At 37.6% G+C, this 12,911-nt stretch overlaps 1 protein-coding gene across 4 annotated transcripts in view; it reads left to right on the top strand.

Annotated features, from left to right (window-relative positions):
* LOC127432338 (A-kinase anchor protein 2-like) overlaps positions 1–12,911 on the top strand; it is a 71,706-nt gene that overhangs the window by 39,146 nt on the left and 19,649 nt on the right. For 2 of the 4 annotated variants that reach the window (XM_051683265.1, XM_051683268.1), the window contains one exon: positions 7,524–9,630. In XM_051683265.1, the coding sequence (XP_051539225.1) occupies positions 7,524–9,630 (2,107 nt within the window). Of the gene's footprint in view, positions 1–360; positions 599–732; positions 872–7,523; positions 9,631–12,911 lie in introns of those variants that run through there. The other 2 variants (XM_051683267.1, XM_051683266.1) reach the window with 2 other exon arrangements.

Genomic DNA, 12,911 nt, shown 5'->3' with positions numbered 1-12,911 from the left:
TAACATCGAAAAAATACACATATGACCTTTAATATATCAACCATTTTTCCATTGAATTTCCATAAATATCCATATTATGATATATACATTCCAGTTACTGTGATACTACATTACTCACGCTGATTCTGTTTATACCACCCACCCCTTTTCTGAGTGAGTGTTGCATGAGGAATGCAGGATTTCTTGCCTACTGGGTGTACAAGGGAGAGAATGCAGATAGGAAGAAATATTTTTATGTTGGTTTTGAGTCAGAACTCAACAGGGTTCCACTCAAAGACAGGAACCCACCCAGGAGCACTGTTCCTTTCCTTGCTGGGTGTCTGCTGCCCATTGTAGAGTAGTTTGAAGTGTGAGGAGGTCGTGTTGACTCCATCCAGCCGGATCGGTGAAGGGGAGAGTGTGTCCAGGGGGCTGGCTCTGACAGAGAGGGTCTTTGTGTAAGCATGGGTGGAGACCACACCCCCACCTATTTTAAACCAGATCCTCTTTGCTCATGACATCATAGCCAATATCTAGACAGAGCAAGAATTTTGACTCTGAGGGACAGAGAGAAGAGAGTGAGGCAATGTAGGAGAGCAGACGGAAACAGTGGTATGGGGTGAGTAAGGCATAGGCACTATAATACACGCACATGCATAAGGAAGTGGGTGAGGTGGGATGGGGTGGGGTGGGGTGGGGGGGATTGGTAGTAGTGGTCAGGAAAAGCCCTATGTTGTGTTGTTAGGGTTGCTCTGGGTCTCCTCAGTGGTTTATAGTTTGTGGTATAGAGGCAGGACTGTTTCTTTTGTTATGGATTTATAAGTGACAATTACAAGTGACAATTTGTATTGGATTTGTGCCTGAATTACAAATTTGCAAAAGTATGCAAAAGGTAAGCAAGGACATCTTTAATAATTCATTTTTTGGAATTTTGTTCGGAGTTGACATATCTTGCACTGTGACATGCTATATTCCTATACAGTTGCTTTTGGAGTTTCAGATATGTTTTGAATCAGTCCAAAGGAATATTGTATTGCTCAGAGGTTGCTCTTTCATAGCTCAGGAGATTTAATAGAGGTCTTAGTTATGTTTTATTGAAGCATATCAACATTGTCCAAGATGGTTCTCCAAACATTCCTTGGGAGAATTAAAAAACAGGCACAAATGTGAAAATTGTTAACATACAGTAAAAGTATAGAGCTATAAAATTGGGTTTTTTATTTTATTTATTTATTTATTTATTTATTTTATTTGAGTTAATATTGAAATCTGGTATGTTTGCAAATTTGAATTTGGTATCTTCACTGCAAAGATATTTTTTGTCTTATTTTCCTTTTAAAAAATATCTAAACATCCTTAAAACAAGAAAAATGACAAGATATTAAGTCTTGTTTTCAGAGAAATCTTACTATTTTTTATAGACAGAATTTAGTGGGGTTTATGCACTTAAAACAAGATTATTATTAATTTTTTTTTTATTTTATTTTTTTGCCAATAAGGTAAGAAAAATACATTTGTTTTACTTTTGGATCAAGTTTTTTTTTGTTTGTTTTTTTTTTTAGATACCAATTGAGATATCAAGGAGATCTCATTTACCATTTTTCTTCCAGCATGGTTAATTCATGTCTTAAAGTGTGTTTGTTTTAACTCTCAGCACTCTCTTTGAAAGTCTTGAGTTCACTGAGTTGCGCAGTGACAGAGTTAATAATCTTATTTCAGGAGTCTTTTATCATCAGTGTGATGTGATGGGTGAGTCTGTACTGCCTGTGCTATGAGCTGTTGAAAGTCATACTAGATTAGAGGCAACTTGCGTAACTGTTGAATATTTAGGGATCTCTTTTTATTTCTTCAAAGTATGGACACTCATGCCACACTCAAAAAATGTATGAATTTCTTTGTGTTAGATTACAAAATTTTCAAACCGAGTGGCATTTATTTGAATAACCGCACAAGCACACTTTTCTATGCAGCCCCCAAAGATAGTTTTGCATTTCCTCACAAACAAATTTGCATTCCCTAGCAATAGTTTTGCATTCCTTCACAATTAATTTAGGTTTCCTGCAATAGCTTTATTCATGTCTTATGAAAATTAAACATGGTTTTAATACTGTATATACTGTATTTGAGCAATAGTATTTGTAGTAAAACCTATATTTACCACAGAATTTACCATGTTTTTACTACAGTAACTATAGTTTAACTATGGTATTTGTAGTAAAACTATAACCACAAATTGACCATGGTTTTATACTGTAACCATACTGTACTGTAACCATGATTTTCTGAAAAAGTTTAGCTTTCCCTCCCAATATGTTTATCCATCCCTTAAGAAAATTAACCATGGTAAACTGTTCACAATGAAGGAAAAAGCTATTGTGACACTTTCTGGTTGTCAAATATGTCCATAGTTAATGTGATGAACAACACCATTGGTTACTCAGCTAGGACACCTGTGTGAACTTGAGGGGAACTTACTTTATACTGCCATTATAAATCACTGTGACACCATTTGATTAAAAGTAACAGCAAAAATTGCCAAGAAAAGTTAGAAAAGTGGCCAAAGATGTTTAGTTCTGATATAAGCTTTAGCAGATGCCACTTGGTTTGACATCTAATCCAATGGCATTGACACATTTTTAAGTGTGGTTTAAGAGTCCAAATATTTTTGGAGTCATTGTATTTAAAGAGAAATTAAGGCCCCAAATGTAGCAAAATGGCCTGGTTGTGTTAATTGTGTCGGTCCAACTAACAACTTCCAGATGCTGTGAGGGCAACAACATGTGGAATGTGGGACAGACAGAGGCATAAATGGAACTGTTTCAAAGAGAGATGAAAAATGTATGGCAATATGCCCAAAAACACATTAACTCGAATGTCGTATATATAGATGGAGTTTACCTTAATCTATCTTGCCTTTTGTAGGTTTATATACACCTTCAAGCATGCACACACACACACACACACACACACACAAACACAGTTTAATTACATGAGGCAGGGCTGTGTATACTTCATCACTTGTATTAGGCGGCCGGAGCCTGGAAGACAGCTGAGCTATGCCGGGAATGTCAGAGGAGTTTCACAACATCCGCAGAGAGAGTATGTGTCCATCTGTTCCTCAAAGAATACACTGATGTCCCTTCACATCTGAGTGCTCAGGGCCCCAGACTCTAGGGAGTATCGATTTAATGTACAGCCACCATAAAAATAGCCTAGAAGGATTTGTGGTTATTAAATAACTTGTGGTTATTGGAAAGCACAGAGAGAATTTTATTGCTCAGAGGTTGCTTATTCAAAGCTCAGGAGATTTAACATTCTTAGTTGTTTCGTATGCATTGTTTCTTCTAAAATCTCTTAGGATAAATACATTTATACAAATGAGAGAGACAGAAAATGTATGTGGATAGTAAAGCTCAGAATAGAGCACAACCATCAGGTATGTAAAATTCCCATTAATTTTCTCCATAAAGAAATTCATCTTTAGTGATAATTTATAAAACTTGCAAGACACAGCTACCAGGAGCTCTGAGGATGATAAGTGATCAGATATGATTCTGAAATAGCCACAAGTCAGTGTGATTTCAACATAATTTTTTACAAATCGAGTTTAATTCTTGAATTCCTGATAAAGAACTACACTACCCAGAATCCTGAAGAGAGCTCCATCAATCAGAGAAGTCGTTACCATGGAAATTGCAACAAACGATTACAACAGTCCCCACTGTACACCACTTTGTAATACAGTAATTTCTGATTCAGTTACAGCACTCACAATGGTTCATGGGAAAAGTAATTTATTTCCTCCAAAACATAAGCACACAGTCTTAACACAGGCGGTAAGCAAGGGAAACTCCATGTGTTGTGGTCTTAATACTCGATTTGACGCTCACTGAGACGACCTGCAGCAGGGAAGTATTTGAACAGCACACATGTGCCTGCTTTAAACATGACAACAAGACAGTACTGAGATAATGGCTCAGTTCCAAAACCTAGAGAGCTGCCGTGCTGTTTACTGCCTCCTCTTGGACTCTGAAGCATTTTAAGGCTGCCACCAGCGATTTTTCACACTCAAATTTAAAAGCTCACCATTTACACATACTGTGGACCAACTGCCAAAAATGTGTCAAATTTTTTTCATATACATATTATTCAGATGATTTGTTTAGCATGCTTTTCCTGTGGGACTGCATATTTTGTTCTGGACATCTAAGATATAACATTGGATTATTCACACAAAAAAGCTCAGAGACAAGTAAACAATGGCTCATTTTTTTAGACTGCCTAAGGTAAAAGCAGAAATATAGTTTTTAGCTATTTGGGGCTTACAGCAGCAGTGATCGGTGCATAAAAGTTACATTTGTATTTGATGTTTTACCATGTCATATTTCACTTTGTGATTCTTTTGAAAATCCTTTAAACTTTGGTATTATGGCAATAATAAAAAAAAAAAAAAACTGTACAGTCACATTCCTGAGAAGTAGAGCTTACATTTAACATATGATTTGCCTATTTAAGTGCTATTTTAAACACTTTTATATTCATATTTCTACCACATCACCACTAGGTGGCGCTTATTTGCGTCACGGATGTTCTAAGACCTTATTTTGTCATTTTATGTAACATAAATGCAGAAGAGATGGTTATCTCTGCAATGTTCAGATTCTAAGCTTTCAAATGATACCCCATATGCCTGACTTATTTTTACGACGACTTGAGCATTTTAAGCGTAATCTGTTTTTGCAATATAGCACACCCTTTTGGACCCATTGAGTTGAAGAGGTTGGCATCCTTACTGAAACAGAAACCTCATTTTGGAATGCTCTTTATAGCCAGCAACTCTGTGCATCATACAAATCCTCATGCTATCACGATTGATTTCAATAGAGTGTAAAAGTGCCCACTTCACTTTTTCAACCTTCTTGGTTCTAGAAATGCTTTTCAAAGTCTTCATGAAAGTGTTCTAAGTCATAAAACAAACCATCCAGTTCCGAGGTGAATCACAAGATTATAAAGTTTGATTTGAAGCAAAAAAAAGTATTTGAAAATCATATAAAAGACAAAGGTACGACACTGTGTACTTTCATGAGGGAATGAACTACGCTCCCATGAAGCATTGAAAATTACGTAATTGAATTAAAAACGATGGAAATATCTAAAACTATTAATTTTGTGAAGTATAGAAGCAATATAATTATAGTTTATTGCAGAATTTTCAGATACATACATACAACTATTAAGTAGTTTGTAGTGTAAGGATACTGACTCGATTGTGTCATTCACAGTGCATCATGCGAGTTGGCGGTCGCTGCAGAGATTGTTTGTTTGGTGAAGCGTTTCTCTTCAGGATCATGGGTCTGTCTTTAAATGTTTTAAGTTAAATCAGTTACCCTATGGAAAAATTAATGGGATTTTTACTTCCGAAGCCAATCTGTTGCACTCTATAGAGTTTATTAGCATTAGCATGTTGCTAAGCTCACAATATAACATTCTAATATAAGTTTAAAAATAAATAGCACACATAAATACTGGATGAAACAATCCATCTTTAATAAGATTTAACTATTTTTGATCTATACTTGTGGTGTTATTATTTTTGGTATGTTTTATTATTTTTAATTATATATTACAATTAATATTTCTCTTGCTTCGTTCTCCATTTTGGATGTATTTCTTTCAACGGAGTTTGTCGCAATACATTATGGGATTGCCTTCACCGTAAAGGATACATTAGATTGTTGCCTTAAAGTTTGGCCAAAGGGAAGTATGTAAGAAGGCAGCATAATCATACTGCCTACCTTTTTGGAAATTGCACCTATTATGACTTTAAATCCTGCCTACATAGCCAGCTTCCTGTGTTTTTTAGCAGAGCCGATTACTGTATTCTGTGGATCATGTGGTGATGAACTATTCCCAGCCACTATAAATGTTATTGCTTACCCATATTACATAGATTTTCACTCATTTTCACATGGGGTCCTCATGCGGGCTAGATCAATATTTTATTATGGCTTTGATCCAGAACTGATGAGCTGATGAAGTGTTTTGCAACACTCAACCCATAGTGATAAATATTCTGTGATTTTAATGGGTTTTTCTACATACCACACTCACTGCTGATAAATCTATCCTTGTCTGTCTTTCACGACTTCAGGGAAGTTCACTTGAATTCTTAATGTCATTATTTAGTGAGAGTTTGGCCTGAATGCTAGTAAACACACCCTGAAGAAAAGGGGTCTTACTGAACTCATGCCACATTAAATGTGACACAGCCTGCCACTCATATCCTGACCTGGACAGTTTTGATGGTATCAGATGGTAGAATAAAGAATACTAAGGCAAATTTATGAAAAACAATGTTAATACCATGGTACATTTCCAAACAACAAGGTAGTACCATGATTGGTGTTTATTTACCATGATACTAAATGACTGGCATAACAAGATACTCCGAGGTTCTCTGTAGGTTATCAGAATTCAGGCCACTATAGTAGCAGGGTACCTTCTCCAAAACGGTAGTCCCATATAAAGTCCCTTAACATTATTAGGCATTAATAATAAGTAAATAGTAGAACATTGGCGAGTACCTTAGATCATGTTAAACAGGCTCTGTGAGAGTTATTCATTTTAAAAATGGATTTTCCCATCTGCTGAATGAACAGCCATTTAAGCAAAGCTGAAAGTAATAAGTGGTATTTTCTCCTGAGGAGCTAAAGCTTAATTCTGTTAATGCATCTCAGCCATCTCCCACAGGGTTCCAAGACAACTTATAGATATCAGTGCCTATCAGTGCCAGTTCCACAGTATGAAAGAACCCCTACAATTATTCCTATTCAAATAAAGAGCATTTAAATAGCCCAGACATCTATGTTTTTCATTCAGCAAATAACTGGGACCCATTTCCCACTTACACCCATTAGACATATGGGAAACTAGGACATGCAAAACCGTTTTTTTTATTTTTATTTTATTTTAGTATTTTCTTCAAATAAAACTGTTTGCTTTTGCATTGAGCGTAAAATAATAAAACAAAAATAATAAAACAAAGGGAAAAAAAATATAGATGTATGTGTATATTTATGTTTCATTGCAGATAATGGGGACTTTCAATAATATAAACCTAATGTCCCATAATTCTTCACTATATTGGGTGAGTTAATGGGGACAGAGAAGTGAACGTCCCATGTTTTCCTCTCACTTAAGACTTGTGCAACACCATTATACCATTGCTGAGTAGACCATTGCTAAGAGAGGTGACCCTAAATTATTAATACTCAGGATCAGATTGCGCAGGTCAGAGATCAACAAATCCATTATCTCCCACATCTTATCACAGTGTACAGTATATTATGCATGATGATCACATGCAATATTTCCTTTGAAATGCATCTTCCCTGGTCCCTGCTGATTACACTGGTAACTAAAAATAAGGAAGTCTACCTCATTCTGAATTACAACATGATTCATGCAATGTTTTGTCTTGACGAAGGATTCCATGAATGCATGCTTGAACTAATGTGACCTCTATATTTTTTTTATTTTCCCAGAAGTCCCCTGTATTCTCAGAGGATGACAGTGCTCTGAAAAGAGAAAGAAGCCTGAAGACTGTAAGTTTTTTCGATTCTGTGAGTGTGATATCTGGCGACGAGAGAGGCATGGAGCTAGAAGCTCAGACTGAGAGCATGAGACACAGGGGAGAAGGACTGGACAATGAAGTTGCCCAGGAAATCCTCTACCTAGATGAGGTCATAGAGGCCAACTGTTGTGACACTGGGGCTGAAATGACTTTAAATGGGACGTGTTCCCCTGAGATTAAGCCAATTAGAGTTGATGGAACTGGACCATCTGTTAATACTTGTGACACATCCCCTTTACACAATCATGAAGTTGTCATAGAAGGGAAAAAGAAGACCACCTTTGTTGATGACAACTTCAACATCAAAACCAATGGTCATGCAGTAATGATAGACAATGACTGTGCAAGATCACCAGAGTCACCAAGGACTGCAATCAAGAAAAAGGCACGTTTTGAGCTCAGACCATTTCACGAGGAGAAGAAACCATCAAAACTATTTGACATTCCAAAAGAGAAAGAAGTTCGGGTGAAGAAGGTCAGACCTTCGGAGGAGATTGCAGAGCTAGAAAGGGAAAGGCTTGAGCTCATCCGGGGCCAGGCAGTCAAGAAAAATCCTGGAATTGCTGCAAAATGGTGGAATCCACATCAGGAAAAGACACTGGAAGAGGAGCTGGAGCCAGAGCAACTGAAGTCACTCAGAAGATATGAGGAGAGGAAGCAGAGGAGACCAGAAACCAACCATGTGCCACAAGCTGCACCCAGACAACCAACTTCCTTTATCCAACCTGAAGTAGGAAATAAGGAGGACATAGTCACAGAAGAGATCGACTTTTCTGCAGCACGCAAGCAGTTTTGGCAGACGGAGCATAGCAAGCAGTCTACAGCCCCAAAGAGGAATGTTGCACCACAGACTTACTCTGCCAAACCTTTCTTCAGGCCTCAAGAGGTCGTGCATGTAGAGAGGCCATGCGGTTCTGTCACAGTTGCCAGTCAAGAAAGTGTCACATCATATGATGACAGTGAAGTTACCACAGTCAAAGCTGAGAAGATTTATTGCTGCTCTGGAGAATCCGTCATACCAAACAAAGATGGTTCGGCTCAGAATGAGTTGAATGATGATTTTACTTGTGCCAAGGCAGTGATGACCATTGTAAAGGATGAGGATTCTGATTTGTTTCAGTCTTCTTTGAACAGCTCCTACCATATGGAAGAAATTGACTCCGGGTTAGATGACCTGTCCCTACAGTCACAGGACACCACTGTACTTGAGACATTATCCAATGACTTCAGCATGGACAACATTAGTGACAGTGGTGCATCAAATGAGACCATGAGTGCCTACTGGGAACACTCTCTTGGGGAGTTCTCCTTCCCCTCAACTCCAATGGCCACAACATTGATCAATGGGAAACATGAAAGTGGTATCAAATCTCCAAGTGAGCAGAGTGAGTCTTATCAGGGCGATAGCTTGACGGAGGAAGAGCTGGAATACCATGCTGGTATTCTTGTCCAAAATGCTATTCAACAAGCCATTGCCCAAAAGAATGACAAATGGGAGCCACTTCGGTCTACCCAACAGTCATCTCCAATCCCAGTAGGACATGCTGAAATTGTCCCACTTCAATCTCAACTCCTCGAAGAGAAATCTACTTTCACGCCACCTCTTAAAGTGCCATCATCCCTGGAAGAGAAGAAGACCATCACTCCTCAAATTACTGTAGTTCAGGCTGCCCCAGTTATACCAGTAAACACTTACAAGCCTCCTAGCCCCTCTCCACCACCAAGTGAGAAGCCTGAGTTCAGTTATTTCAGTAAGTACTCTGAGGCAGCAGAGCTCAGGAGCACAGCAGCTGTTACTCGTGCTCAGGAATTGGAAGTCACCTCAGGGCCATTCAAGCTGCGATCACGCAAACAAAGAACCCTGTCCATGATCGAAGAGGAGATTCGGGCAGCCCAGGAGCGTGAGGAAGAGCTGAAGAGACAACGGCAGGCACAAGCCTTGTACCCGCCCCGTACACAAAAGCAGAAGACCAGCAACCAGCCAAGCAAGTTGGTCCTTACTGGGAAGACAGCCCCAGGTATGATTATATCTGATCTATTTAACAGTTTGCAATCATGGCAGCACTAATTAAACACTAAGGACAATTTGTGCCATGTACTTTATTCAATGACTTTTTTTTGTCTTCTTAAGACATCTCACAATTGATGCCTTTAAAGATAAGATGCAAATATTCAAACACTCCTTTAGAAAACAATGCAGGTGGTTATGTGAGTGGTGGGGAATAAATAACTAAGGGTACATTCACACTAGCACTTCTGGTGCACACCCAGGTTCGTTTGAAGTCAAAGTATGGTTTGTTTTGATGATTGGACTGTTGTTTTCCGAACTCAGAACCACACTGGAGTCCGCTGTAAGAGGTGGTCTGGTGTACAATTCATGTGAACTCTAGTACAGTTTGCTTCTAATATGAACACAATCATCCTAAATCATGGAAGTAAACTGCTATTGTTGATATATAATGTGAGAAAATGTATAAGTACTAGGGCTGCACGATTATCATCATTCATAATTGTCAATAATTGCCCTTGATATTGTAATCGCGATTATTAATGTAGATTAAAATATTAGATTACCGTGACGTCACAAAGTAAGTAGCAGATTTCAATGGTGGATATGAGCTGCACTCAAGTTTCTTTTAAGCATCTTTTAAGCATTAAATATTGTAATAATGTTTGTTAATGTTAGGCCAAATATTTAAATGGATATCTATGGTATAAAATACATTAAATTATTGCTAAATTACTTCTTACATTATTAGTCCACATACAGTAAATAATATGACATATTCAATTTTCAAACGTATTAACAACCGATTTAAATTGACCAAGTTACTTACTGTGTTCAGTAAGCCCTTTAGTGGCGAGACAGGGGACCATTGATCCCGTTAGATCTTCAATGGTGATCTTGTTTATGTACGATCATCGTTAGATCATTTTTGGCCTCAGTGGTGCACTTTGGAAATTAAAAACAGTCATTTGCGATCGGAGTTTGTGCAATTCGTGAAAATGTTAAATCTACTAATACCAGCTGCGTGGCAAATGGGTCTTATTAGAGCAGATGCGATAACAATGACGGTGATTCCTGAAATATGCTATTCATGCCATATTCTTTATGTTGGCTACACCTCCAAAACAAACTTAGAGCAGTTAAGCTGAATTACTTTATTGCTATTTTGTACAAATCAAATTCACATTGGCCTACTTATTAATATGACCAAACAAAACTGTTATTACATTTTTAATAAACTGTACACAGAAATGGAGCAACACGACAAACTCTCCCTTTACAATGACTGCTGTCACTCACTGCAGGTTTACACTGTTTGAGATCTGCATTTCAACACAAGCTCAATGACACTCCGCACAAAGTTCTGCACTCTCGCGAATGCTCTCATTAAAAACAAAGCTACATAATAAACCAATTATTTACAACGCGTCTATGCCTTGATTAGAACAGGAGCATTTCAGATTTGTCATGTTGCTCATTTGCAGTGTATTTAACATCTACATTCAAAGCGAGCTGTGCAATATGCTATGAATCCAAAATAATTCTAAAGTGCTTTTCACTCTTGTTCTACAGCTTCTTTTCAAGTGTCAGGTGATGTTTCTTCAGTATTCATTTTTGTGTGCCACCGTGAACAGAGGTGGAAAATAGATCAAGCATCTGGGCATTCAAACGGATTAAAACTTGCACATTAGGATCAGTTGTCATTACTGATAGGACGGAGGATTAATTTAAGCAGCTCTGATTGGCCATTGCCATTTCATTGCTCAACGGAGATGTTAGTGATTGGTTAGAATACTCAACCACTGCAAAAACACATTGTAAATAGAAACCACTGACGCAACACGAGCAGACTTTGCCGTTTACACGACAACATTTTCAACTAAAAACAGAAAACTTTTTATGTGTTTTGGCTATTCGTTTAAATGACAACAGCGTTTTGGGGCCTGAAAATGCAAACTTCTGAAAACAGGTTTCAAAGTGCAAGTTTTTGAAAACGATGCAGTTATCATCTCTGTGTAAACATACAAAAACACAAAAAAAAAACAAATTTGTGAAAACGATGACGTCATGTGCACGCATATTACGTGTTCAGTCTATAGGTATGCGTGCGAGACATTCAAAACTACAATGGCGGACTACTGTTTGTGCTGCTCAAGATTTTGTCCAGACAAAATTGCTCGATGCTTTCGCCATCTTCATTGTTTGTATTCACCGCTCTGTGGAAGAATGTTTATGTGCGCAGGTGCGTAGTGTTTCTATACAAAGTGACATCGCCAACTACTGGCCTGGCATGCATAATACAGTGTTTTTAGACATTTTCGTGGATCCGTGTGAACGGGGAGTGTTTTGACAACGTTGTTGTCTGTACGGAAACTTTTCAAAAACGCAACTGTTTTTAGTACATCCTTGTCATGTAAACGTACCCTTAAATTGAACGCTGTAATCGTATTCACGATTAGTTTTTCGATTAATTGTGCAGCCCTAATAAGTACTATACATTTTTGTTTTATAAAAAGAAATAATATCATCTGATATATCTTTGTAAAGACATTGAAAACAGTAGCTTCAATATAGTTAGCTACATTTTCTACATTTCTACATTAGCTGAATTTACTAACTACGTAGCTACATCTTTTTTAAAGAGTAGCTTGACAGTAGTTTAACTGCTTTATGTAAATTATGAGTAGCTTTTAGTTTGGTGAACTACAGTTTCAAAGTAGCTTCCTCAACACTGGTATAAGTTTTGTAGACATAGTGGCTAATCATGGGGGAAATAAATGGTCATAGAACCCCTTAGGGCTGTATTTTTGTATGACAAACCACAAGAGATGCTAATTAGTACCCATAATCATATAAAAAAAAGCTCTTTGTAGTTTTTTCATGGATGGAACCAATTCATTTTGGACTTAAGTACGTAATCAGTGCATCTACCTTATGATGATGTTTCTTTATATGCCTTGTTTTTAGAAAGGTTTGTCAGCTAATACAAACCAGCAGCTAAAAATGAACATTATTGGCTCCGCTGTTGAAGTCACTTTTGCAACCTTTTTGAAATAGGTTTTCTGAAAAATGCAGAACAGTTGCTGGGAAGTTTGGGAGTCTTTTCTTTGTCTGATCTTGATGACTGATGACCTATAATATCCTTGTGCGACCCCGTGTCCTCATGCGTATACTTTATGTTTTGTCTTTGCTATACGCAATGCATAATTTAATTTCATTTAAACCGACTGATCTCAGTTCAGGACACTGTGGGCTGTCATTAAAGGGTTAAACTAAACATGACACATGAGT

Source organism: Myxocyprinus asiaticus, chromosome 42 (genome assembly GCF_019703515.2).
Source record: "Myxocyprinus asiaticus isolate MX2 ecotype Aquarium Trade chromosome 42, UBuf_Myxa_2, whole genome shotgun sequence".
Taxonomy (NCBI): domain Eukaryota; kingdom Metazoa; phylum Chordata; class Actinopteri; order Cypriniformes; family Catostomidae; genus Myxocyprinus; species Myxocyprinus asiaticus.
The sequence above is the reverse complement of the archived record's forward strand: the minus strand, read 5'-3'. Positions and strand labels throughout refer to the sequence as shown.